Here is a 27,226-nt window from a genome sequence, read left to right as displayed (position 1 = left end):
CGGCTGCTTCCCAGAGAGATGCTCCACCCTGCGCCTCTTTTCTTTCCATGTCCACAGCAATCCGTGAAGCTGCACCGGCTGGTGGAATCCCACAATGGCGTCCTGGTCAAGGTCCTCAGGAAGGAAACAGGTGAGCCCAGGACCAGGGAGGATCCATCTCCTTGCTGCCTGCTGAACAGCTTCAGGCAGGGAAGGTGTGGATCTCCCCTTCCCCTCCCTTCTCATGCCTTCCCTCCACCTCCATTGCAGCCCCGGAGTTGGAAGGGATCCCCAAGGGTCCTCTAGTCCAGCCCTCTGCAAGGCAGGAGTCGTGGCTGCTGTCGAGGTGCGGAAGGCAACTGTCTTATGTGGGAATGTTGTGGATACTAGGAGAGGATATATTGATTTCATAGTATCCTTCCTCTCTCACGCTTGTGAGTCAGCAGCAGACTGCATTCCCCGATATATACAGTGGCAGAGGAAGCCGCTTGGGCACCTGGGGCGGTGTGCCCAGGGACGGGGCAAGCTGCCCACAGGGGTGGGGTGCATTGCGGGGCCTCCGGAGTCTGCCTGCCTCCTCCCACTCAGTCGCTCTACAGCTGGGGGGAGGCATTGGGCAAACCGTTTGGGCAGGAGAGACACGTGGCTTGGGCATGCTGCAGGCCCCATGGTGAGTGCCGCCCGGCATTTTGTAAACCCCCCCCCCAGTGGTGACACCCGGGGCAGCCCTCACCCCCCTTCCTCCACCCCTGAATTTATAGCAGGAAGCTAGTTGGTAGATCCGTTTGAATCTCTTTACTCAAGCAATCCAATCTGGCTTAGTTCAGATTGGAGTCTGTTCCTGGCAAAAACCCCTTTCATCCCTCCTAAAAATAGTAAAGACACAAGAAGCTTCTTTTAAAAGTAACATGAAGTTTACTCACATTCAGTTCACAGTTGGATCCCTGAAGGCAGGCTTTAGCTTGGAGTTACGGAAGAGGGGGGGAAATTAAAATAAATAAATTCCTTCCAGTGGCACCTTAGAGACCAAGCAAGTTTGTTCTTGGTGTGAGCTTTCGTGTGCATGCACACTTCTTCAGATATCTGGTATCTCATTGTTAAAACTGTGTTTATGGAAGAGAATCTTACTCGGCTACGAGGGATCGCGAAGGAAGAAGGGGGAAGGAGGACAATGGAGGCTCCACTGTTCAGTTCAGACAGGTGCTGCTACACTGAACGATCAATTTCCTCCAGATGATTAACCATGGAACCGGAGACCTGACCTGAAGCCCAGGGAGAAGCCCAGTTGCTGCTGCCCGATTTTAAGCGAGGTTCCAAATGCCAGAGGAAATGTACAGATGTGCTAAATGCTTAAGTGGTTCTTTGTTTAAATTCATTGACCCTTCCTGTGCAAGGAGCTCATGTTGGCAGGGGACGCGGGTTCTAATTCTTGTAGCTGCTTCATGGCTGTTAGCAGAAGCTGCTAGTTGGCTAAGGGCGCTGGGAACTGTAGCTTATTAGGGGGTAAACTACAGTTCCCTGAATTCCCAGGATGGTGGTGGTGGGGAACATGCTTTAAACGTGTGGGGTGTGTGCAGCCAGGATCCAGAAAGTGTGGGGCATGGCAGGCTTTCCTGAGTCACCAAGAGGGTTGAGTGAAACTGGCACAGCGAGGCTGCGGTAAATAACAGTTTGCAGGCAAAGTCCTCCTGTGAAAGCAGGGAGGGGCATTTTCGGTTTCTCTCAGTTTCTTAGTTTCCCACAGTTCTGCATCAGTCTGCAAATTTTGTTTGTTTAAGTCCTGATAAAAAATCATCAGCGAATAGCAATTATTATTATTATTATTATTATTATTATTATTATTATTATTATTATTATTACATCTCTCATCTTGCCCCAGCCACTAATTTCCCCAAATACCAGACATCAGTATGCAATTTTGCCCAACACACATTTCTGCAAAGGAATTTCTGTATGTTGCTTTGACTAATATATGCATTTGTGATCACACATCACCCAGGCTTTCAACATGAACAGGAGCACCTTGGATTGGGTGCCGAAATGAACTGGCATCCAGCCCAGCTGTTTGGAAGCGGGGGTTACACGACATCTCAATTAACTTCAAATGGAATAAAGCTCTTGTCCCTCTAGCGCAAGAAATCTTCCTTTAGAAAAAATAAATGGATTTTTGCAGCTGGGAAAGTCATGGGGGAATGCACTGAAAAGTGTGTGGTGCACAAACAATTAATGGGTAGACGTCCAATCGCCCCGCAAGAGAATTGGGGTGAATGCAGGGTGGGAGTGGGGAGAGGGGCTCCTGCGCCCCAGCTTCTGCTCTGCTCCTCTTGATGTTCCAGAGAAACCTTTGCCTCTCTCCACTCCAACCAGGTGTCCAAGAGGTGGAGTCTCGCCATCTGGTGCCCGGAGACACCCTGGTTTTGGGAGGGGGCAGAAGCCTGTTGCCCTGCGACGCCATCCTGATCCACGGCCAGTGCGTTGTGAATGAAGCCATGCTGACGGGTGAGGAGGAGGAGGGTGGGGTCGTGCTCCCAGGGGGCACGGGTGCCCTGCCTGGGTGAAGGTGCCCAGGGAAGGTGGCAGCCCCAGAGCCAAGCGCCAGGAGCCAGACTCAGCAGCGCAGGAAGAGGCAGAAGCGGCCACAGAATCAGGGCCGCATTTAGGTTTGATGTGGCCTGAAGCTAATGGGGCTAACGTCCAGCTGTCCCTTGTCAACAACACATTGTCGCTGTTTTTTGTGTTGAATATATGCTAGATGGTAACTGATGGACCTCATAGGTATCTCAAGCCATTGGCACATAGCAAAATATGTATTTTATCAAAGTAATGGTTGAACTGAAATGCAATTAAGAAGAAGTCTATTAATGGTGAAGTACAATTAAGAAGAAGTCTATTAATGGTGAAATAATTATTAAGCTCTAACTTGAAATGATTTTTTATTCATAACAAACTTAAAAATGCAAACACATTGGCATTTGACAATAACAAGTTTCTTTGGAAACACAATTTACAAAGACTCATAATCTAGTCTCCAGAAACTTGCCATAACATGAAATAATAATAGGTGTAAATATATGATGCAAACTACTAATAATTATAAATAGCAGAATGTAGGCACCCTATATATAGAAAGGAGCAAACCAGGGATATTTGAGGGAGCAGGCCCATTACTTACATCATGGAAGCCTACACAACACAAAACACTGTTCCTGTATGTAGGTTTTATTTTATTTGTTTTTTATCTTATATTTTGGAAATGTACATTCCAGTGTTTTTTCCTTCAATTTTTTTTTGGGGGGGGGCAAGAGTGTGGGGCCCTGAGCTAGAGCTTTTGTAGCTTATACGTAAATCCGGCACTGCACAGAATCCTAGAACTGGGAAGGGATTCCCAGAGGTCCTCTAGTCCAACCCATTCCCCCTGTAATGCAAGTCTGCTCTCCTCCAGGAGAGAGTATCCCAGTCACAAAGACCTGCTTGCCCGGGGACGACCAGGGCAGCTCCCAGCCTTGGCGAGAGAGCTGTGCTGAGGATTCCCGGAGACACCTTCTTTTCTGCGGGACGGAGGTCATCCAGGCCAAGGGTCCAGTGAGAGCCGTCGTTCTGCGGACCGGTGGGTGACAGCATTGACCGGGAGCATGGCCGCGGGGGGAGGCGGGGGGAGGGGGCTTCTGCTCGACTTGTTGAGCATCACCTTGTCACCTCCTGGATTGTAGAACTGTAGAGTCAGGAGGGACCCCCAAAGGCCATCCAGCCCAACTCCCAGCAATGCAGGTGTGCTGGCCCCAAGGGTTTGTCCATGAAGCGAGGTCCAAGTCCAGTCCTGGGTCTAGGGGTCCAAAGGAGGTCAGTCCGGCGGGGAGCGAGGCAGGGAGCAGGTCAAGGTCCAAGGCAGGTTCAGGCACAAGGTTGCAGGTTGAGCACACGCTTGCAACTATGTTGCTCACGCAACTTGGGCTGGGTCTGGCTGGCTTTTATCTGGCCCTATGCTTAGGGCCGCCCCGATCCTCTGGAGACTCGCCTCTCCTCCGGGCCTGGAGGCGAGCACTCCTCCTGCAGACACTTAACTCCCTTCGCCTCTCTGCCCTGAGCCTCTGTAGCTCAGGAGAGGCTGGTGGGTTACTGGACCCAGGGGATGCCTCAGCTTCCTCTGACGAGGCTGGGAGTGGAGCACCTGCAGGCAATGGGTCCTCCCTCCCATCAGGAGCCAGAGCAGACTCTGCTGATGCCTGCACCTGGGGATCCAGCACAGGTGGGGATCCTTCAGGCTCAAGCCCTGGCCCCGGCTCAGCTGGTTCTGGAGGCGGGGAATCCTGTGCAGGCTGGGATCCCTCAGGTTCAGCATCAGAGTCTGACTCCCAGGCCATCACAGCAGGAATCACAGCTCAGGAATCCCTGATGGGGGGCCACCCAGCCATCTCGTTCCCTCTCTCCTCTGTCCCTAAGGTCAGTGGAGAGAGGCCTCTGGGTAGGCCCTGTTGGAGATTCATTCCCCATGTGCAGTCATGGGATTGTTGTCTATCACATGACGGTGTGTGTTTTGATTCCACAGGAATGGAATGTGACAGATACAGGATGTTTGTATTACTGTGTTTCCTGAAGTGGGACTGTTGTCCTTTGTTCTTTCTCTTTGCTGCCTGATGCTAGAGAGGGAGGGAGCCATGTTGCAGAGCTCCGTGTGTGTTTATATGTAAATAAAGTAGATTAGCCCAGTGTTTTTCAACCTTTTTTGGGCAAAGGCACACTTGTTTCATGAAAAAAATCACGAGGCACACCACCATTAGAAAATGTTAAAAAATTTAACTCTGTGCCTATATTGACTATATATAAAGTAATTCTCTTGAATTTTTCAATTTTTCCCACGGCACACCAGGCAACATCTCGCGGCACACTAGTGTGCCGCGGAACAGTGGTTGAAAAACACTGGATTAGCCAACATGCTGAGTCGCTGAGGTCTGTTACACAACTGTGCACACTCTGCGGATCAATAAGTGTGCTGATGTTTCTTGGCATCAGTCGCTGTGATGTTCAGGCTGAAGAATGCTTATGAAGCTCCCAAATGATCATGTAGGAGGAAGGGAACATGCCAGTCAGGAATGTGTTTCTGCCAAGGTCCCACTCGTGTGTAGGACAATCCTGACAGGCCGATTGCATCACATTATTATATGAGGCAGCCATGCTTCTGAATCCTGTGGGAATGTTCAGGGTGGCAGGAGAGGATATATTAATATCCTTCCTAACTTGCGCTAGCAAGTTCATTTACTTAGCTGAGTTTACATTCCCCATTTTACATGCACAGCAGATAGCTGGTTGCAGGCTCGTGTGAGCCTCTCACTATTCTACAATTCAGTCCGTCTCAGATTGAATTGTATGTTCCTGGTAAGTTCCCTTTAAATCCCTCTTAAAAGAATAAAGACGCCACAATCTTATTCAAAGTCAATAAAAGAAGTTTACTCACATCATTTCACGATTGGATTCCTGAAGGCAGAATTCGTTACAAATATGTAAGTGTGGATCTACCCCATATGGGGGAATAATCCCAGTGCTTCTGCTAGCGGAGAGCTAACAGAGCAGTCCTAGCTAGAAGCTGGTCAAACGAAGAAGGGAGTCAAAAAGAGAGAGGTGTACTGCGTGACTTGTCCTTTTGTTACCTGGACAGGTATGGTCACGCCCACCTTCCATCACATGCAAAAGGAAGGATGCTCCAGCCAGGAGGAACAGGAAGTTTCAACTGGCTGGACCAAACATCCCCTCACATGTCTTCTCTAGCATTACAAGGAATGTTGTACTTGACTGCCTCTCATGGATCACATCCCACAAATCCCAGTTGCTGGAAAACAAAGGCAGGGAGACTTGTCCTTGTGCTCAGATCCTGCTTTCAGGTTTTCCCCACTGGGCATCTGGTTGGCCACTGTGAGACTGAGCAGGGTGTTGGACGGGGTGGGTGGGCCGCTGGCCTCATCCAGCCCAGGCTCTTCTCAGCTTCTCCTGCTCTGCCTTCCCAGGTTTCAACACAGCGAAAGGCGACCTGGTGAGGTCCATTCTGTACCCGAAGCCCCTGAATTTCCGCCTCTACAGGGACGGCATCCGGTTCCTCATGTGTCTCATTGGGATCGCGGCCGTCGGGATGGTCTATGCCGTCTGCGTCTTTGTCCTCAATGGGGTGAGCGGTGGGCGCCCAGAGAGCGGATCTCCCGTGGGATCCTCCAGGGGGAGGGGGGAACACCGCTCAGAAACCCCTCCCTTTAGAAAGGGTAAAAGACTATTGGGAAATGATCCATAATGAATTGAAAAAAAATGTTTAAAAGTATCTCCCCCCCCCAAAAAAAAACCCAGAGTTCTTTCTGCTGGGGATAATTCAGGCTGAAATTGTCCGGTGTCAAAAAAGATTATTTACGTATGCTACTACTGTGGCCCGTGTTTTGTTAGCTCCAAAATGGAAAACGAGCAAGATCCCAACTAAAGAAGAATGGCAACTTAAGTTGACAGAATATGCACAATCGGCAGACTTAACATACAGAATAAGAGAACAGGAAAAACATACATTTAAAGAAGATTGGAAAACGTTTATTGAATATATGGGAAATAATTGTATACAGCTGAAAACGCTGGCAGCAGTGTAAACAAGTTTTGATGGGTGCAATAATGAAATACTTAGTGGTCTAGTTTCTGTAAAATATGCTGGGATTTATGATATGTAAAGTGAACCATGGAATGAGAAGAAGGGAAGTCATTGATATCTTAAGGATGTAAAATGAGTATTTTAAACTGTAAAACAGAAATAGATATTTCAGTGTCACTGCCAGTGTCTACTTGGGGCCCCTGAATTTTGAACCCGCTACTTGGGGGCTGCCTTCTGGGTTGGTATCATTAGGAATGTTTTTTTGTTGTTGGTTGGTTTTTGTTACTCTTCTTCTTCTTCTTCTTCTTCTTCTTCTTCTTCTTCCTCTTCTCCTTCTTCTTCTTCTTCTTCTTCTTCTTCTTCTTCTTCTTCTCCTCCTCCTCCTCCTCCTCCTCCTCCTCCTTCTTCCTCCCCTTCTTCTTCTTCTTCTTCCTCTTCTTCTCCTTCTTCTTCTTCTCCTCCTCCTCCTCCTCCTCCTTCTTCCTCCCCTTCTTCTTCTTCTTCTCCTCCTCCTCCTCCTCCTCCTCCTCCTCCTCCTCCTCCTCCTCCTTCTTCCTCCCCTTCTTCCTCTTCTTCCTCCTCCTCCTCCTTCTTCTTCTTCTTCTTCTTCTTCTTCTTCTCCTTCTTCTTCTCCTCCTCCTCCTTCTTCTTCTTCTTCTCATGGCCTTGACAACCTGCCCTGCTGCTCTGGGTGCTAATTCTGCTCCCTTCCCCGATTCAGGAGGAGGCTGGCGAGGTGGTGAAGAAGGCGCTGGACGTGATCACCATTGCGGTCCCTCCTGCCCTGCCGGCCGCGCTGACCACGGGGATCATCTACACCCAGAGGCGGCTGAAGAAGAAAGGGATCTTCTGCATCAGCCCCCAGAGGATCAACGTGTGCGGGCAGCTGAACCTCATCTGCTTCGACAAGGTGCGCAGGGAGGGGGAGCCCAGCTGGGGGGCCGGCGGGAGTCAGCAGGGACAGGAAGCCCCCTTGGCCTGCAGGATTTCGGGGACCTTCAAGGCTCTTGGCTCGGCTGACGGGAAGTCACAGAATGTTCACAAGCAGTCCAAGTCTGGCCACCCCAGCCGAGTGCAACACCCTCCTTCCGTCCAGCGTCAGGTCAGATGCTTTGGGGAAGCAAATCTGAATTCTGATTGGGCTTCAGAGCGGCAGTGCTTCTGCTACCGGAGGAGAACATCTCCTCCCAGGGCAGTGCCGGATTTACATATAAGCTAAACAAGCTATAGCTTAGGGCCCCACCCCAATATACTTCTTCTTAATTGTATTTGACTGTTAATAAACTGCTTCTTAATTGTATTTCAGTTCAACCATTACTTTGATAAAATGCATATTTTGTTATGTGCCAAAATGGCTTGCGATATTAGGTCCACCAATTACCATATAGCACATGGGTAGGCAAACTAAGGCCCGGGGGCCGGATCCGGCCCAATCGCCTTCTCAATCCAGCCTGCGGACAGTCCAGGAATCAGCGTGTTTTTACATGAGTAGAATGTGTCCTTTTATTTAAAATGCACCTCTGGGTTATTTGTGGGGCATAGGAATTTGTTCATTCCTCCCCCCCAAAATAGTCCGGCTCCCCACAAAGTCTGAGGGACAGTGGACCGGCCCCCTGCTGAAAAAGTTTGCTGACCCCGGCATATATTCAACACAAAAAACAGCAACAATTTGTTGCTGACAAAGGACAGCTGGACATATAAAGGGCCCCATTACCTTTAGTAGCTTAGAGCCTCAGCAAACCTAATCTGGCCCTGTTCCAGGGGATGGTGCCACCCACATTATTATTATTATTATTATTATTATTATTATTATTATTTCATTCCTATACCGCTTTATATTTTTCAGAAAAATCTCAAAGTGGTTTGCTGCATATTAAAACATCAACAAAACATCAACAAAACAATCTGAAGAAAGTCAAATATAGAATATACAGTCAAAGCAACATAATTTACAGAAAACTAAAGTATCATTTTAAAGATTTCAAAATAAGACATTACAAGGGAGGTCAACATATTTAACACAAAGTTAACGAAAATAAATTTAAACATTTCAAAAAACACACACCACATTGCTAAGTGAAGTCAAATATAAAATGCACATTTAAAACAGAGTAATTAACTATGAAGCTCCCCACGCTTGCTGTCAGCCTCGGCCCTGCGTCTGAAGGAGCATGGCACCCAAGGGAGAAGGCACCCTTGAGCGCCAAGTGGGAAGCCCTCTAGAAGCCGGGGTGGGTGGGGTGAGGTTACCTCCATGCTGAACTTCCACCTTGGGATCAGATGTGCTCTGTGGATGATGCCCCCCTGACCCCCCAAAGGAAGGTCCTCAGGCCAGCTGTGCTCCCTCCCCCCTGTGGCTCTTCCTTCTTCTCCTCCTCCTCCAGCACCAGGTCTTGCAATGCCTTGTTCTTTTCTTGCCCGCCACCCTGGCACCCTCTGACCCATTCTCCTGCCCTCCCCAGACTGGCACGTTAACCGAAGACGGACTGGATCTCTGGGGGATGGTCCTGGCCAAAGGAAAGAGGTACGTATTTCCACCAAAGAAAACCCCGTGTTGCAAAACAGAACACTCCGAACAAGCAACACCTCGGCTGATAATATACTGACAACAGTGGACCCTCTGTTGTCTTTGTCCATGGGGTTTTCTTGGCAGCGATACTGGAGTGGCTTGCCAGTTCCTTCTCCAGGTGGATCACATTCAATCTAAACTCTCCGCTATGACCTGTCCATCTTTGGTGGCCCTGCATGGCAAACTCATAGCTTCCCTGAGTTATCCAAGCCTCTTCACCACGACAAGGCAGTGATCCATGAAGGAGCTTTTTTCCCATGGACTGCAAGAAGATCAAACCTATCCATTCTGAAGGAAATCAGCCCTGAGTGCTCCCTGGAAGGGCAGATCCTGAAGTTGAGGCTCCAGTACTTTGGCCACCTCATGAGAAGAGAAGACTCCCTGGAAAAGACCCTGATGTTGGGAAAGATGGAGGGCACAAGGAGAAGGGGGCGACAGAGGATGAGATGGTTGGACAGGGTTCTCAAAGCTACCAACATGAGGGAGGCAGTGGAAGGCAGGAGTGCCTGGCATGCTCTGGTCCATGGGGTCACGAAGAGGCGGACACGACTGAACGACTGAAGAACAACACAGTGGACCCTCTAGTTACGTACCGCTCTGGATATGTAACTTTCGGGTTACGAACGCGTCAAACCTGGAGTGTATACTTCTGGGTTTTGCCGCACACACATGGCTCAATCGCGCCGCGCACGTGCACAGAAGCGGTGCCTCTGCCTACGAACTTTTCAGGTTGCGGACGGACCCCCGGGACAAATTTAATTCGTGTCTGGAGGGTCCACTGTATACTGTTTCAAAATCCATAAACATAAGACGTAGAATATGTGCACGGAGTCACAAACTAATAAGAATCAAATCAATGTTCCATGAACAGGAATGGCAGGAGTGGTAAGTCGCTGTCGAAGATCATTGAAATGGAGGCGGAAGGTCTTTCCACAGCAATACCCTACAGACGTGAGATGACGGGTGCTCCGAGCACAGCAGCAGACAGGACAGTTCTTCCAGGATAATGAACTGTTTCAGTGATAATTCTCCATCTGCTGGCAAAAATATAAAATGAATGAAATCCATTATGTTCAAATACAATACAATACACTGAAATGTCAGTGAATTATTAGCCGACGTGCTGCTTGTTGTCGTCTCATATTTCCATGCAGCTCTTCAGCCCAAAGTTTCCAGGGTGCTTTAGAAGGACTAATAGATATGCTGCGGTTCCTGCGTTGCGGGGGGTTGGACTGGATGACCCCTGGGGGTCCCACCCAGCTCTACAGTTCTGTGCTTCTTGACTCGGAGACCTTTTGCAGGCTCAGAAACACCCCTGGGCCGCCCTTCTCAAAGGCAGCTGTTGGGCCCGTCCCCTGCTTGCCTCATGCCGCCTGCTCTCCTCTCTCCCCGCAGCTTCCAGGGCACCCACTGCTTCTCCTCCGGCCCCCCGCTGCCCTGGGGCCTGGCGTGCGGAGCCATGGCCAGCTGCCACTCCTTGGTGCTCCTGGGCGGGAAGATCCAGGGAGATCCGCTGGACCTGAAGATGTTCGAGGCGACTGGCTGGGTGGGTGAAGCTCTCTCTTTGCTGTGTTGATGTTCGGGGCTGGGTGTGTGTGTGTGTGTGTGTGTGCCCCAGCGCTGGGGGGGCAGAGGGGGGAGCTCCACTTGGCAGGCCAGGCCAGTGGGAAAGCCCTTTGTACCCGGTGGCTCCTTCAGGAGAGCATCCCTCTGGAATCTCTTTCGGTAGAGACTGCTTTTCAGATAGCTCAGTTGGAAGAGCATGGGACTCTTAATCTCAGGGTCGTGGGTTTTGTTGGACAAAAGATTCCTTTAAAAAAAATAAAGAATTGTTATTAATTTTCCATTAATAACAATCCAATGCAGGCCACATTAATACAATACCAAATCATACTACAATCAAAAGAGCCAATTATTCAGTTCCGAATTAAATATTTTTGGACGACTTCCTGTGTTCTGGTTGTTCCTTGGTCCTGCTCCAATTCTGGACGAAAGATTCCTGCATTGCAGGGGGTCAGACTGGATGACCCTGGGGTCCCTTCCAACTCTGCAATTCTAGGATTCTTTGCCCCCCGCCCCCGGTACCATTTTTTGGCACCTGCTAAAAAGGTTTTTGTTCAGACAAGGCCACTCAGGCAAGGGGAATGTGAATGTATGTTTTGACCTGTTTTTTAATGCCTATTGCTGATTTTATCTTTTGAATGTTCTCTAAACAGTTGTTTTTACTTATCATTATTCATTGTTTCATTCTTTTTGTAAACAGCTTTGATGTGTTTTTATCTTTTTACAACCAAGCGGTGTACAAATTTCGTGAAATAAATATGAATGGATAAATGTGAGGGATGAATATGCTCCCCCCTGAAGCTCCCAGGCTGATTATTTCATTCTTTTAAATCTGCTAATTAACTTGTATTTTAAATGAGTGCAAGCTACGTTAATACTAATTGGGATCTGCTGTTGTTTTTCATTTTAATAAACAGGAAATTGAGGATTCCAACAGAGAAGATGGAGAATGGGCAGGTGCCATGATAGTCAGGCCAGGAGTCAAGGCCCAACAGGTGAGCCCAGGTGTCTGTCACTCATCTTGGACAGGAAGAGTCAGGAGGGAGGGCAAGCAGATCAGGCGGCGTCACTCATCCGACTTGCTCACCCAGAAGTCCATCTCCCTCCCCTTCTGCATTCACCTGGGATCAATGAATCTCTTCCTACCCAAGGAGAGGCAGCGACTGGCCCAAGGACCGCCAGTGAGCTGCATGGCAGAGCGGGGATTCGAACCCAAGTCCAGCACTTTAACCACTGCCCTTGCTCTCCAAGTTCAGTCCTTTTCTAGATTTAAATTTTCCCCCAGTGGCTTTCAGGGGGGCTTTGGGGTGTGTGATTATAATCTGGAAAATGCTCTTTGTAGGTGGGGGGGGGTGTTTGAATAACTCCCTCCTCCCTCAGGGCCACGGCCCCGATCCAAGTCGTGCCCCCTTCGGTTGCTCCAGGGCACCTGCCGTCCGACATCCGGGACCCCTGGCCAGGAGCCCCCCACCCTCCTGGCTGCCCTGTTCCTCTTGCCTGTCTCCCTAGGGTGCTGCGGAGGGCGGCATGGCCATTTTACGCCAGTTCCCGTTCTCTTCAGCCTTGCAGAGGATGTCCGTCGTCGCCCAGGAGTTTGGTGGGGAGCGACACGTCTTCATGAAAGGGGCGCCCGAGAGAGTGGTCAGCTTCTGCCGGCCAGAGACAGGTGACCGACAGCTTTGCAGGCACTGCCCCCTTCTCCCCCCCCCACCCCATGCCATTTTGGGGGGTGATGTTTGTGGAGAAGCTTCTCAAGGCCTCTCAGGACTGGGACTTGACCCCCCACTTCGCTAGCCGAGTTTGGGGACCTGCCGTGAGCCACGATTGTGCCCTGCCGTGGAGGATTGCTCTTCCTTCTTGGCAGGTGGAAACAGAGGAATGGCGAGGCTCTGGCCTCAAGCACTCTGCACATGGGCTGGAGGGGCTCTCAGGAAAGGCTTTGGGTCCCTTCCCTGGGCGACCCCCCAGTTCTGTGCAACCGCCTATGGCTTTGCTCTGCCTCCACAGTTGGAGGCAGCGATGCTTCTGATTCTCAGTTGCTGGAAAGAGCAGGAGGGGAGGTGTGCTCTTGTGCTCGGATCCTGCTCGCAGGTTTCCCTCTGGGGTTCCTGGTTGGTCGGCCCCTGTGAGCAGGGCCGCATTGAGGTTTGATAAGGCCCTCAGCTCCTGAAGGTAACGGGGCCCTTTCCATGTCCAGCTGTCCTTTGTCAACAACAAATGGTCACTGTTTTTTGTGTTGAATATATGCTATATGGTAATTCATGGACCTCATAGGTATATAAAGCCATTTGCACATGCAGAATGTCGGCACCCTATATATAGAAAGGAGCAAAGCAGTGATATTTGAGGAAGCAGGCTAGCAGGCAGGGCCCATGACTTACATCATAGGAGCCTACGGAACACAAAACACTGTTGCTGTAGGTAGGTTTTATTTTATTTGTTTTTTATCTTATATTTTGGAAATGTACTGCACATCCAGTTTTTTCCTCTTTAATTTTTTGGGGGGTCCCCAAGAGAGTGGGGCCCTAAGCTATAGCTTGTTTAGCTTACAAGTTAATCCGGCACTGCCTGTGAGGGCACGGGGCTGGAGGGGCCACCTCTAGCAGACTCTCTTTCTCTCCTTGTGTTCCCAGTGCCCGACACCTTCACCAGCAGACTCCAGCATTACACCTCTCGGGGCTTCAGAGTCATTGGGCTGGCACAAAAAAGTCTGCCGGCAGGAATGGAAGTGGCTTCCCTAACAAGGTAAAAGAGAGAGCCTGTGTGTGTGTGTGTGTGTGTGTGTGTGTGTGTGAGAGAGAGAGAGAGAGAGAGAGAGAGAGAGAGAGAGAGAGAGAGAGAGAGATGGGTGGATGTCCAGGATTCCCTGAAGTGGAAGGGGCCGACCAAGGCTCTCCGCCTGAGGTCATTCTAAAAACTAGCCAAACCCAGAGGAAGTCACAGGTCTAGCAGAGCCGGAAAGCAAAGCCCAGACTCTGTAGCAGCGCCTGAGGAGTTAGAACTCGCCTCCGAGGCTGGAGATGCTGCCCGTTGTTTAAGACAGCAAAACCCATGTGGCTGGTTGGTTCCATTTGGATTATTGGGCCTTGAAAACTCACGGAGTCATAAAACTGCGGGTTTGGAAGGGACCCTGAGGGTCATCTGGTTCGAATGCCTGCAAGAATCTGAACTCAAGAAACCCTGGCAGACAGCCCTCCAACCTCTTGACTAAAAGCCTCCATGGAAGGAGAGCCCTCCGCCAACTCAGGGAGGTCCGTTCCCCTCTCTGTTACCATCTGGCCGTCATTCCTGATGTTTCATCAGAATCTCCTTCCTTGGTCATCTTGGTCACCCACGTGTGCAGAGGTTGGATGGCTGCTGCGGTGAGGTCCCTGGAGGCAACTGGTTGCCCACGGTGGGGAGCAGAATGCCGGACTGGGCAGCCCTTCCGGGCCTGATCCAGGAGGGCTCCCAAGGAGAGCTCTGCCGCAGGATCAGACCAAGGGCCTCGCAGGTCCAGCATTGGCTAGATGCCTCTCGCATTCTCCTCCTCTCCTAGTTCATGGGCAAAGGCCTGATTTGGAGCCTCGTTCTGCTCCCTGCCAGGTTGGCCGCTTCAGGATGCGGCCAGCTGGATCTCAGCAGCAGCCCTGACCCTCCTGCTTCTTCCACCCAAGGGAGCAGGTGGAGTCTGGTCTGACCTTCCTGGGACTCCTGATGCTGGAGAACCGGCTGAAAAGCGAGACGAGGCCCGTCCTGGAGGAGCTCAGTGCCGCTCGCATCCGGAGCGTGATGGTCACAGGTGGGAGAGCTGCTTGGGGCCAAGGGGTTCCTGCCTGGGTGCTGGAAATCAGAGAAAGAAACGGAGGGGTCCCTTGGGTGCTGAGCTCGCTGCCCCAGTTTCAAAGGCCCCTGAGCTGCCAGAGCTCTCCAGAGGCGGCTGGGAATATCTGTCCTTTGCCCCAGCATGCAAAGTTTTTTACATCCTTCGTTTCATTTATTCACATCGCAACCCCAAGGCTGTCCCTCAAGCTTCACAGCTGTGCAGGGCCTTGAACCCATAACGTGGGCCAATGAACCTGGGGCACTTCAGCTTGGGGCGGGCTCTCAGAAGACAATGCAGCTTGCCTCTCTCCAATCCATCCCTTGTCAATGTCTTCTCTCTGTTGGACTCCCCACCATCATAGAATGGTATATTTGGGAGGGGTCCTCTAGTCCAGCCCCCAGACAGATGGCCACCCAACCTCTGTCTAAAAGCCTCCATGAAGGAGAGCCTGCCACCTTCCGAGGGAGCCCATTCCATTGCCAAACGGCAATAATAATAATAATAATAATAATAATAATAATATTTATTATTTGTACCTCGCCCAACTGACTGGGTTGCCCCAGCCACTCTGGCCAGCTTCCAACACATATAAAACATCATAAACATTTGAAAATTCTTCCTGCTGCCAGAAAGTTCTTCCTAACATTTAGTCTGAAGGAGCGCAGCCCGTTCGTCTGGGCAGAGCTGAAGAATTTGTGCCGAGTGCAGCCTCTGGACCTCAAGACCCCAACGCGCAGGGGGTGATGCCCCTGTCTTGACTTTCCAGGTGACAACATTCAGACGGCGATCACCGTCGCCCGAAACGCCGGCATGATTCCTCCCGGCAGCCGAGTGATCCTGGTGGAGGCAAGCGGCCAGGCTGGGCATCCCTCGCCCTCCGTCAGCTGGAAGCTCCTGGAGGAGAGCAAAGAAGAGCAGGGCGACTGCGAGTTCAAGGTGAGGGTCCGGGGGGGGGCTCCCTTTGGCCTTGGGGGGGGGGCTGGAGGGGGTTCCTTCTCCCCGCTTCTGGATCTTGGGTGGGGCTGGCAGGGCAGATGACTTTGGCAAGCATGCCAGGCGAAAGGGGGCATGTCTCCAGGGGTGCCCTGCCTGTCCTCAGCACCTTCTGACGCAGCACAGAGCCCCCCCGGGCCCGGCCTTTGCATCCGTCCCAGGGCACCTCGGGTGTTTTGTTTGTTTTGTTTTAATTAATCTTTATTGGTTTAAAGAAAATTTAGAAAAAGAAGAAGAGAAGAAAAGAAAACAAAGACATGACAAAATTATACAAAAGGAGGAAAATATACAATACATCTTTTACAAACAAACAAACAGAAATATGTAACACTGCTTCACAAATGCACAAAAACATTTCCATCCTCAACTTCCGACTTCCTTTGTTTCCTCGCCTCTGGTTTTCCAATGGATTTGATCTATATGAAAACTTGTATGTATTCTTTTTTCCTTATTTCAATTCGAGAGTTATTCGAAGCATTCTGAAGTTTTATATGGGACACTGTTCTTTCAGATATTGTTCATACATCTCCCATTCCTTTTTAAACTTTTGGGTCGACCGATCTCTATTCCCCCCCCCCCCGGTCATATATGCTAATTCCATGTGTTCTGGGGGACCTGCCTCTGCCGGGTGGGATTCTGGCCTGAGGCCAGAAGAAGGAGAAGATGCCATTTCCCTTCCTCCTCTTTTGCAGGAGAGATACCTGGAAGTGGGAGGAGGAAGAGGGCCTGATCCCGGAAGGCGCAGGTACCACTTCTGCCTGGATGGGAGAACCTATGAGGTCCTCAGTCAGCACTTCAGGAACTTGCTCCCAAAGGTGAGTTGGGACCCCTGGGGCGCCTCTCTTGGAGGGGGGAGGGCAATAAAGAGCGTCTGTTTGGCATGCAGAAGCCCCCTGGTTCTGCCCTCTCCAGCAGCATCTCCAGGTAGGGCTGGGAGAGCAGCTGCTGCCACTGCTGCCAGTTGAGCGGGCAATATGGCCCAATGGTCTGACCTGGAACAAGGCAGCACCCTGCGCTCCATGCTGGGCTTCCAAGGAGGCTGGTCGGATCCAGCCAGGCCTGGCTTGCTCCCTGCCTGAGCCCCCCAGGCTGCCTCTGCCCTTCTGCCCACCCGCCTGGGTGCTGGCACAAGCCGCCGCGCCCGACTCCTTCCCCAGCCTGCCCCTGAGAGTGGACCTGTGCTCCACGCCCTCTTTCTCCCCGCAGCTTCTCCTGGACGGGACGGTGTTTGCTCGGATGTCTCCGCCTCAGAAGGCCAGCCTGGTGCAGGAGCTCCAGAAGATGGAGTGAGTGAGCCTCAGTTCAGGAGACACACAGTCGGCAGCGTGGCACAGTGGTTAGAGCGCTGGGAAACGGCAGGGTCCAAATGCCCATTCAGCCATGAAGCACACCAGGTGGGAGGTGGCCTGGTCGCCCACTCTCGGTCCAGCCTACCTCACAGGGTTGTTGTGAGAATAAAACGGGGAGTTGGAGAACCACCTTAAGGTGCCCTTCCAAACCTCCGGAATTTAAGCCACGATTTGCCATCTCTGGAAACCTTAAAACATGTCTTGAGCTTTTATTGCCACCCGGCTGCAGCAGAGGGAATACAGGGAGCCTGTTCTAGATCATTATATATTATATAATATTATATATTATATATTTACTCCAGGCGGCTTACAGATAAAAATAAGAGCAGCTAAAAACATTGGAGGGGGGGGAATCATTAAAAGACAATTAAGCATTGGTAGAATTAAATCTGTATCTATACCATCTGGTTGGCTTTCCTGATTTTTGCACAAGTGCCTGGAAACATTAGCAGCAGAGGACTGTTAAAGGGCTTCTGTGCCAGAATTCCTGCTGGGGTTTCCCGCTCTCGGCTCAGAAGGCAGAAGTTGTGCTGCAATTTGCCCACGACTTGCCTGGCCCATGTGATTTTCGGCTTAAACAGACCTCTTGCACTGCCCTTTCCAGCAACAGGTTTTAAAGCTCTGTGTTTTGTTTGGTTTGGTTCTTGTCCTCCGCATAAACCCACGTTTTACCGCTGAATCAGAGCAAACGTCCATCTGCCGAAAAACCCGTTGCCGTTTGCTCTGCTGGCGGGTTTCCCCGGGGGAAATGCCAGGGCAAAATAAAAATAAGGAGCAGCACAAGCACCGTGCCGAGAAAGACATGCAAAAGGAAGTCTGGATGAGTGCTTTCTGCCTGTGTTTCCATGACTTTCCCCCTTTCCTTCCCCAGCTACTTCGTGGGCATGTGTGGAGACGGGGCCAACGACTGCGGGGTCAGTACTGAACTACATTTCGAAACCTTCCAAAGGGGTCCATCGTCTCCGGGGAGGGGCAGCCTCTTCCAGGCCAGGTGCAGGACAGACCAGATCCACTGGCAAATGCCACCTGCAATTGGTCCTGAGCAAAGCTGAGAGCGGGGCCGCCTCCGAGTCCGTGAGACGTTCCTCAGCAGAACCTGCAGCCGGAGCTCCCGGTTCCTTTCTCCCTCCAGGGCTGCAAAGGCCTGTTTTGCCCAGGGATGCCCATGGACCTGCTGCTCTGCCCTCCTCTTTTAGGGCAGCCTGCACTTTGGAACTCCCTGCCGATTGATATCCGCCAGGCGCTTTTGCAATTCACTTTTTGGTGCCCACTTAAAGCACAAGCCTGTTCAGGTGCTGGGAAAATCAATGCAAGCTTTAATCTGTTGTTGGTCTGCTGCTATTTTAACTTTTCAAAAGTCACACACACACACACACATAGAATTCTAAGTTTTTGAAAAATTTTATACATATAAAACAAAACCATTTCAAACATTAAAATACACAGTTCTTTCAAACCCTTAGACCTCCCTCCCTCCTTGGGTTCCAACTTTCAGATTAAATTTACTGCATCTTTTACCCTTATCTATCTATTATAAAGGGACACGGGTTGCACTGGGGGTTAAACCACAGAGCCTAGGGTTTGCCGATCAGAAGGTTGGTGGTTCGAATCCCCGCAATGATGGGGTGAGCTCCCATTGCTCGGTCCCTGCTCCTGCCCACCTAGCAGTTTGAAAGCACGTCAAAGTGCAAGTAGATAAATAGGTACCGCTCCAGCAGGAAGGTAAACGGCATTTCCGTGCGCTGCTCTGGTTCTCCAGAAGCGGCTTAGTCATCTGGCCACATGACCCAGAAGCTGTACGCCGGCTCCCTCGGCCAATAAAGCGAGATGAGCGCCGCAACCCCCGAGTCGTCCGCGACTGGACCTAATGGTCGGGGGTCCCTTTACCTTTACCTTTACCTATCTATTATATAACGATGATTACCATTAAAAAATAACATTATAAGTGTCTTTACATCCCTGCCAAAGATTTTTAACTGTTTCCAGTGGTCTTTTAAATAAATTACAAATTTACTCCAGTCTTTAGAAAATACATGATCTTCCTGGTTTTGGATCTTCCCTGTCAGTTTTTCAAAAGTCTTAGGAGTGTTGCTGTCAATTTATCTTATTGATAATTTTACTTGCTTTGTCTTTTTTTTTTTTTTTTTGCTTTGTGGTTTCTTGTTGCTTTTATTTTTATTTTTACAACCAAGTGGTGTGCAAATCATAGAATTGTTGTGTTGGAAGGAACCCTGAGGGTCATCCAGTCCAACCCCCTGGGATGCGGGAATCTTTTTAGCCAACGCGGGTCTTGAACCCACAGCCCTGAGATTACGAGTCTCATGCTTTACCAACTGAGCTAACTAAAATAAACTCCCCGCCCTGCCGCACAGTTCCTTCCCCCACGGCAGCCCTAGAGTATTGCCAGCTGCTTTGAGGGGTTCCAGCCCAGGATTGTGTGAGTGTGTGTGTGTGTTTGGGGTCTTGGTGGCGCATCTCAGAGTGTGTCGGTCACCCAGGGGTTCCTGCACGGCAAGTGTGTCGTTCCTTGCCCCAAGTCCTGAGACTGGTCTGCTGTTTCCTTTCAGGCCCTGAAAGTGGCCCATGCTGGCATCTCCCTCTCTGAGCAGGAGGCCTCTGTGGCTTCCCCCTTCACCTCCAAGACCCCCAACATCGAGTGCGTCCCAGAGCTGATCAGGTGAGCCCCAGAGTCCTGTGGGGAAGGTGGGGCCATCTCTCCCCCTGGTGTGCAGTCTAGATGGGGGTGTGTGGGGTGGGGACGCAGAGTGGGGGTGCTGAGCTGGCACAGGTTGGCAGGAGGCTGTGCAGGGGGCGTGAAACCTCCCAAGAGCCTCACTTTCCTCCTTTGCATGGTTCCCAGTTCTCTCAGTCATAGAACTGTAAAGTTGGAGGGGACCCCAAGGGTCCTCTAGTCCAACCCCGCTGCAACGCAGGCCTCTCAAGGACCTCCTTGCCAGCCCTTCTCCCTCTCCCTCTTCTCCCCGCAGGCAAGGCCGTTCTGCCCTTGTCACCTCCTTCTGCATGTTCAAATACATGGCTCTCTACAGCACCATCCAATACCTCGGAGTCCTGCTCCTCTACTGGGTACGGGGCCAGGGGAAGGGGGGGCACGGGGGGGGGAATCTCTCCGATGGCCGGGTGTCCTCCATGCCTCGTCCTGAAGGCAAGGGGGCTGCTGCACTCCAAACCAAGGGATTCTATCAGTCTTACCCTCCGGAAGTTCTCCCTGATGTTGAGTCGAAATGTCCTTCCTCGCAACTCGAATCCATTGGTTTGGGTGCCGCCCTCCGGAGCAGCAGGAATCAAGCTGGCTCCTCCGGGCCCCCTTTCCAGCCAGCATAGAAGGGGCCACTGTGGTTCCGTTTGGTGTGCGGTTGTGGGAAGCAGCGGCGGGCCGGGCGTTGGGGGTGCCTGGGCCCTGGAACCTCAACCTGGCTCCCTCCTGCTCCTCTTCTCTTTCAGCAACTGAACTCCTTCGGGAATTACCAGTTTTTGTTCCAAGACCTGGCCATCAGCACTCTCGTTGGCATGACAAGTAAGCTCTTCCTAGCGGGCGCAGGTTAGGATGCCAGCCCCTCTGGGCTCTGTAGGGGGTGTGCTTTCTGGCTGCCCCAGGGACGTTCCCACCGGCTGCCTCTCTCTTTGCAGTGAGCCTGAATCATGCCCACCCCAAGCTGGTTCCTCACAGGCCCCCCGCCCGGCTCACCTCCCCGCCTCTGCTGCTCTCCCTGGTGCTGAACCTCCTCTTGAGCCTGGCCATGCAGGTCTGCGGCTTCGTACTGGTCCAGAAGCAGCCCTGGTACTCCACCCGAGACCTCCTCAGGTAGGGAGGCCTTGATCCTGCCTGGAGGTGGGCTGGGGGGGCAAGGTGGGGAGAGAGAAAGCTGGCTTCTCGGCCAGAGGCTGCGGCATCCCTGACTCCATCCCCGGGGTCCTTTCCAGCGCTTGCTCTCCCAGGAACAAAAGCGACGCCGAGTTTCCTGCCTCGCCCGACAACCGGACGGAGGCCGATGTGGACAACGGCTACAAGAGCTACGAAAACACCACCGTGTGGCTCCTCTCCACCTTCAACTGCCTCCTGGTGGCTCTGGTCTTCTCCAAGGGGAAGCCCTTCAGGCAACCCGTGTACAGAAATTGTAAGAGCAACGAGACCGGCTGGTGGGGTGGCGGGTGGCGGGAGAAGTGGCCCCTCGGAGACCGCAAGACCCAGAATCCCCATTGGAGGCTTCCTGCCTGCCTCCCCTCCCTCCCTCCCGAGAGTTGGAGATGGGCTGCATCCAGACCCTCCCCACCTTCCAGAAGCATCGCAAGTCCTCTCCCTTTGGGTTGGCCTTTGGACAACTCTTAGTCCGTTTTTATTTTGACGTGTTCGCATAGGACTCTAAACCATGAATCGTGGAATTGTAGAGTTGAAAGGGACTCCATAGGGTCCTGTCTTCCAGACCTCTGCGACGCAGGAACTGCAACGGAAGCATCCGTGACAGAGGGCCGTCCAGCCTCTGTTTAAAAAGACCCAGGGAATAACAGAACCATAGAACCAGTGTTGAAAGGGACCCCGGGGGTCATCCAGTCCAACCCCCTGCAATGCAGGAATCTCAGCTGAAGCATCCATGACTGAGGGCCACCCAACCTCTGCTTAAAAACCTCCAAGGGAGGAGAGCCCACCACCTCCTGAGGAAGACCCTTCCCCTGTGCAATGGCTCTTCCTTTTGGAAAGTTCTTCCTAATCTTTATTTGGATTCTCCTTCCTTGTCTTCAAATCCCTCGGTTCAGATCCCACCCAGAAAACAAGCCTGCTCCCCCGCCAGCTCTGAAGGCTGCTGAAGCCCCCAGGCACTCTCTCAACTTGCTGTGATTCCTGCGTTGCAGGGGCTTGGGCTAGATGACCCCTGGGGACTCCCCCCCAACTCTCCAGTTCCATGGCTCTGTGCCCCCCTCTCTCCCCAATGGGCCTTCCTCCCCCAGTTCACCCCAAACCGCCTTTTCCTTCTAGATGTCTTTGTGCTGGTCCTGGTGGCACAGCTGGGCGTCTGCCTCTTCTTCCTCTTTGCCCACATCGACGGTCTCTATGCCATGATGGATGTGAGTACAACTGGGGCCCCCTCACCCCAAGGGCTCATCCCTAGTCTCCCACCCTCTCGCTGCACCTCTGGGGGTCTCCCAGTAGGCCTGACATGAGGTCCCTGCCCAAAGCCCTGCAGAGCTACTATAGTGGCCACAGCCCTCTTTAAGGCAGCTTATAAGGTTCCTATGTGGGAGGGGCCCTGCCTAACACACCCCCCCCCCCGTAAAATAACCCTCCTGCCCAGATGCTTAGGAAGTTATTTAGAATTTTAACCTGGTTTGCATTTTAACTTTTCACACGTTTTAAAGCACTGTGAATTTTTCGGAGTATTTTTTCCTTTTTTTAATAAACCACTTTGAGGGTGTCCCCTCCTCCTTTACAGTCCAGCAGTGTATAAAACTTATGAAAGAAAGAAATATTTTTTAAAAAATAATAATAAGTAGCACCCCGGCAGGATCTGATCCCCTGTGCATCTCCTTCCCTTGCTCTCATCCCAGACGTATGTTTAACTGGGGTTTAAAAACGGCACAATTAATCATTAGCTCCACCTCTGAGTGGATTGAGGGCCAGATTCAGGGCAGGTGGTGGCCCCCAAGCCAGCTCAACAACCTGCAGTGTGCAAAGGCAGCCACCAGGTGGCCTCATAACAGAAGTTTTCCCTCTGCCTTAGATTTAAAAGCAAGTGAAATTGTGTTCCGTTATGTTTTGCACCGTTTTCAAAAACACCCATTTTTAACTGTTTTTTTACGATGCATTTGTAAGAGCTGGTGTGGCTTAGCAGCTAGAGTGCTGGGCTAGGTACCAGGCTGGGAGAGAGACCCAGGTTCGAATCCCCCCTCCCCGCTCGCACATCCAGCTCTCACTGGGTGGTGGTGACCTTGGGCCAGTCCTTGCCTCTCAGCCAGACCCTACCTCACAGGGCTGTTGTGGGGGGGTGGGGTTAGAGAGGGGGAGCCATGTCCACCCCCTTGAGCCCTTGGGGTGAAAGGCAGGACATAATTGCAATACCTGGGATTAAATTGAAATAAATGATAACAGCAACAGATGCAACTCTGCCCAGGACTTGGTCACTGGAGTCAAATAGAGCATCCTAGAAGCAGGTTGGGGGACGGACTGCAAAGTGGGCATGGAAAGGGGGTCTTTGGACTGGGCATGCCTGGCAGGGGACATGGCTGGCAGTGCCCCCCCCCAGATGTGCCTCCTTCTCCTCCATCCTCCTATGTCTCTCACCTGCCTCTGCCTCCATCCCCCCCCCCCCCAGCTTGTCTGCACTCCCTTCCCTTGGAGGTTCTCCCTGCTGGGTCTGCTGCTGCTCACCTTCACCATCTCCCTGGCTGTCGAGGTGAGTTGGATCCATCGGCTTCCCCCCCCCCCCCGGGCTGCTCAAGGCCGCCTCCAAGGGCTGCTGGGGGTGTGAGCGCCCAGGCCTCTCCTCCTCCTCTTGGGATACATGTGGGAATGTTCAGGGAGGCAGGAGAAGATATATTGTTGAATAATATCCTTCCTAACTTGCGCTAGCAGGCTCTACAGTGGACGCTCGGGTTGCGAACATGATCCGTGCGGGAGGCACGTTCGCAACCCGTAGTGTTCACAACCTGCAGTGCTGCTTCTGCGCATGTGCAGAATTTAGCACTTCTGCGCATGCGCGAACACTGAAACCCGGAAGTAAGCCATTCCGGTACTTCCGGGTTCAGAGTGAGCGCAACCCGAAATAACGTAACCTGCAGCGTTCGCAACCTGAGGTATGCCTGTATAACTTAGCAGATCTCTAACATTCCCCTTTTAAAATATGCAGCGGTTAACTTGTTGCAGGCTAGTTTTAGCCTCTCAATATAAGAATCCTGGCAATCCCCTTGACTCCCCCTTAAAAAGAATAGGCACGACACAGTCTTGTGTAAAAAGTATAAAAGAGGTTTACTCACATTCAGTCAGTTCACAGATGGATCCCTGAAGGCAGACTTAGTTACAAAAGTATATACACGTGGACTCTATCCTATAAGGAGATAGTTCCTTTGTGTTCTGTTGGCTAGAAGCCAACAGGGCATCTCTAGCTGAAGAGATGTTGCTTCGACAAGGAATGGAGTCGGAGGGGGGGGGCTTTGTGCCTTGCCCTTTTATGTTACCTGGACAGGTAAGGTCACGCCCATCTCTGGTCACATGTAGAGGAAATCTGTCCCAGCCCAGGAGGAAACAGGAAGTTTTTCTACTGGCTGAACCAAGCATCCCCTTGCATGGCCACTCTAGGAATGTTGTACTTGACTGCTATGTGTTTCACATCCGACAATACGGGGTTTGTCCCTGCTGCACCCCAAGAACGGCAAGGAGGTTTCTTCCCAACTGCAGTTATCGTGGCTGCCTGTGTTTTGAACAGATCTCTTTGAAATCCATACAGTGGTAACTTGGTTCTCGAACTTCATCTGTTCCGGGAGTCCGTTCAACTCCCGAAACCAAGGCACAGCTTCCAATTGGCTGCAGGAGCTTCCTGCACTCAATCAGAAGCCACATTGGACATTCGGCTTCCAAAAAACGTTCGCAAACCGGAACACTTACTTCCGGGTTTGCGGCGCTCGGGAGCCAATTTGTTTGGGAGCCAAGTCATTCGAGTACCAAAAATACAGTGGTACCATGGATAAATTTCATCTATATCTATATCTATATCTATATCTATCTATCTATCTATCTATCTATCTATCTATCTATCTATCATCTATCAGCTTTATGCCAACCGCCATTCATCCGAAGGACACAGGGCGGTTTACAGCATAAAAATGCAAGATGAAAACACAACACACATGACTCAATAACAATAACAAAAAGCAATCACTCCATTCCCACACACAAATTATTATTATTATTATTATTATTATTATTATTATTATTATTATTATTATTAGAATATGGAGCCTCCTGAGGCTTCCGTTCTGCTTGCTCTGTCTGATCCCCGCTTCCCTCTTGCAGGAGGCCATCATCGAGAACAGAGCCCTGTGGGCGCTTCTGAAGAGAGCCTCTGGGTACCAGTCCAAGAGCCATTACAAGAAGCTGCGGAGGGCCCTGGAGAGGGACCCCTCTTGGCCGCCCCTCAACCGAACGGACTCCGCAAGCTCCGATGTGGTTCACGTGGCTGGCTTTGGGGCGGCCTACGGCAACCCGGCATTTGTGAGCCATGAAGAGCCCGTCCGCGGTCCGAGTGTCTGAAGCGAGCTTGCCACGTCTGCACTGTTTTAATTCCTTTCCACCTTAAGCTGCAGGCATGGGACCTTTACATGTGTCGTGTGTCTGCCACACACCAGCACAGATTGCTGGCACACACCAGCACAGATTGTATAGCTTTTGTTTTTCTCAGTCTTTTTGTGAAGACGAAGGAAAGACGCCGTGATTTGTCTGTCCTGAATTATGCTTAATATACTGCTGTAAATTATGCTTCTACATAAGCCTCTCAGCTCCTCTTCGGTTGCGCTGCAAGAACTGCTAAACTGTGTTCAGGCTTGTGAGGTCTCAACCATTTCTACGTGGCTTCAGAGGCCGGTGTTCACCCAGCAGTTCGGCCGGGGAGGGCTGGTAAAGCTGGGGGCTAGCCAGCTGCCCTCCCGATGTCCTCTGAATGTCAAGGGCCACCTCCTTGCTCCCCGGTCAAAAGTGGGTGCCATTAGCAGCAGCAAGGGACAGCCCCGAGGACAGGATTCCTCGGCCGACGGAGAGGCGCAGGCCTTGGCTGCTGCTGTTTGGACAAAGCTTGGGAGGCCAGAGCCATTAGGCAGATTCTGGTGGCTGCCTTGGGTGGCAGAAGTTCTCGAGGTGGTGCCAGAATTGGGTCTGAAATGGCACAAGATCTTGCGGAGCGTGCGGGTTCTCTCGCGATCTTGCCCAAAATGGGCGCTGAGGCCAGCGCTGCTTCTCTGCTGGAGGCGGCAAAGCAGGCAGAGAAGTGGAATCTGCCTGCGGGGAGTTTATCCTGCATCACTTCAAGCCTGCCCTGTTCCAGAGCAATCTTCTGTCGCCCCTAACAAACCTTGATTTTTCTAAAAAATAAAAAGGCGAGTTTGTTGCATAAGCACACCAGATGCAGTTTAAGGGCACAGCCTGAAGTTCTTCCTTTGCAGCTCAATCTCACTCTCAATTTGACGACTGTCTGGAAGCGTCTTTGGAATGAGCCCATAGTTTGTGGGGAGGGAAAAGGAGAGCATGGGGAACTCATGGACTAGTCTCTGAAATGCTGGTGGTCAACAAAAGAGGTTCAAAGACTCTCTCAAAGCAAATCTTTAAAAATGTAGTATAACCAGGATGCATGTGAGCGTGGATCCCTGCGTTCTGCCCCCCACCTGTCCTGCTGCTGCCTGCTTCTAGCGCTGAAAACAGGCTCAGTGTCAGAGAGTGGGAAGACACCTGTACTGAAACTTCATGGCAGCATGGGGACCCTTGTCCCATTTCGGCTGGCGATTGAATCCAAAGGGCTTGAACTGCAGCACTAAAAGCCCAGTTACAACTAAGAAACCTTTTCCTGCCCTTTATGCACAAACTCCACATGAACATAACACTTCATGCATCTGGAGGCAATGGAGGCTCTAATCCACAGAGCCTCTGGTGCAAATCGGTTGTCTTTTAAGGTGCACTACAAAAGTCTGTGGTCATCATGCCTAGAAAGCACAGCTCTGAGTAGTTTTTGTTTGTTTGTTTGTTTTTTGCTTCTCCTGGACTTTCTAGGCACAGATCTGAGCAGTTTTTTCTTTGTCCCACCGTTTCCCCCTGGAACAGCTGCTCTTTGGTGCTAAACTGGAACAAACAACAACACAGAGAAAACCTGGGTCCCGCCCCGGGGGGGGGGGAGCAATTGAGCAAATGGGAGTGCTGGCGAGTCCTCTGTTGTTGTACCTCTGCATGGTGGAAGTTGCCATTCTGGGGAACAGTCAAGGATGCCAACCAGATTCTCTCCAAACAGATAAGGGCTCCTTCCACTCCAGCGCTTGGATATTGTGGAGAATATCACTTCCCTTGCCTTTTGATGCTGTTCTCTGTTGCCCTTTGAGGGGAGCCGGTTCCATGATCTGACCCTGAAATCGGCCCAGAGGAGATGTGGCGATTGCGCCACAGCAGGAAGCAACGGCTGCTGCCCGTCTAGCCTCTGAGGACAACCGGTCTCCTGGCACAGATCGCAAAGGCAGGTTTGCCCAGGGGGTCCAGCACTGGCAAGACCACTAGGGACACGTTGAACATCAAATCCTATTCTATTTAAATATTTTATTCTAACCATAAATCCATTTGGAAAAGTTAATTAAAACAAGTCCAAGTA

General features: G+C 51.3%; 1 protein-coding gene across 1 annotated transcript in view; it reads left to right on the top strand.

The window, feature by feature from the left end:
• LOC117046409 (probable cation-transporting ATPase 13A4) overlaps window positions 1–25,134 on the top strand; it is a 39,902-nt gene extending 14,768 nt beyond the window's left edge. The window contains exons 8-30 of the mRNA XM_033148212.1: window positions 58–130; window positions 2,347–2,478; window positions 3,422–3,586; window positions 5,979–6,136; window positions 7,317–7,505; window positions 9,058–9,119; window positions 10,560–10,710; window positions 11,645–11,722; window positions 12,237–12,393; window positions 13,361–13,472; window positions 14,384–14,508; window positions 15,299–15,461; window positions 16,247–16,340; window positions 16,732–16,811; window positions 17,746–17,788; window positions 19,442–19,551; window positions 19,862–19,958; window positions 20,337–20,409; window positions 20,523–20,697; window positions 20,817–21,010; window positions 21,868–21,956; window positions 23,201–23,281; window positions 24,898–25,134. Of these exons, the coding sequence (XP_033004103.1) occupies window positions 58–130; window positions 2,347–2,478; window positions 3,422–3,586; window positions 5,979–6,136; window positions 7,317–7,505; window positions 9,058–9,119; window positions 10,560–10,710; window positions 11,645–11,722; window positions 12,237–12,393; window positions 13,361–13,472; window positions 14,384–14,508; window positions 15,299–15,461; window positions 16,247–16,340; window positions 16,732–16,811; window positions 17,746–17,788; window positions 19,442–19,551; window positions 19,862–19,958; window positions 20,337–20,409; window positions 20,523–20,697; window positions 20,817–21,010; window positions 21,868–21,956; window positions 23,201–23,281; window positions 24,898–25,134 (2,838 nt within the window). The remainder of the gene's footprint in view (window positions 1–57; window positions 131–2,346; window positions 2,479–3,421; window positions 3,587–5,978; window positions 6,137–7,316; window positions 7,506–9,057; window positions 9,120–10,559; window positions 10,711–11,644; window positions 11,723–12,236; window positions 12,394–13,360; window positions 13,473–14,383; window positions 14,509–15,298; window positions 15,462–16,246; window positions 16,341–16,731; window positions 16,812–17,745; window positions 17,789–19,441; window positions 19,552–19,861; window positions 19,959–20,336; window positions 20,410–20,522; window positions 20,698–20,816; window positions 21,011–21,867; window positions 21,957–23,200; window positions 23,282–24,897) is intronic.
• The last annotated feature ends 2,092 nt before the right edge of the window (window positions 25,135–27,226 follow it).

This window comes from Lacerta agilis, chromosome 5, assembly GCF_009819535.1.
Source record: "Lacerta agilis isolate rLacAgi1 chromosome 5, rLacAgi1.pri, whole genome shotgun sequence".
In the NCBI taxonomy this organism is placed as follows: domain Eukaryota; kingdom Metazoa; phylum Chordata; class Lepidosauria; order Squamata; family Lacertidae; genus Lacerta; species Lacerta agilis.
The sequence above is the reverse complement of the archived record's forward strand: the minus strand, read 5'-3'. Positions and strand labels throughout refer to the sequence as shown.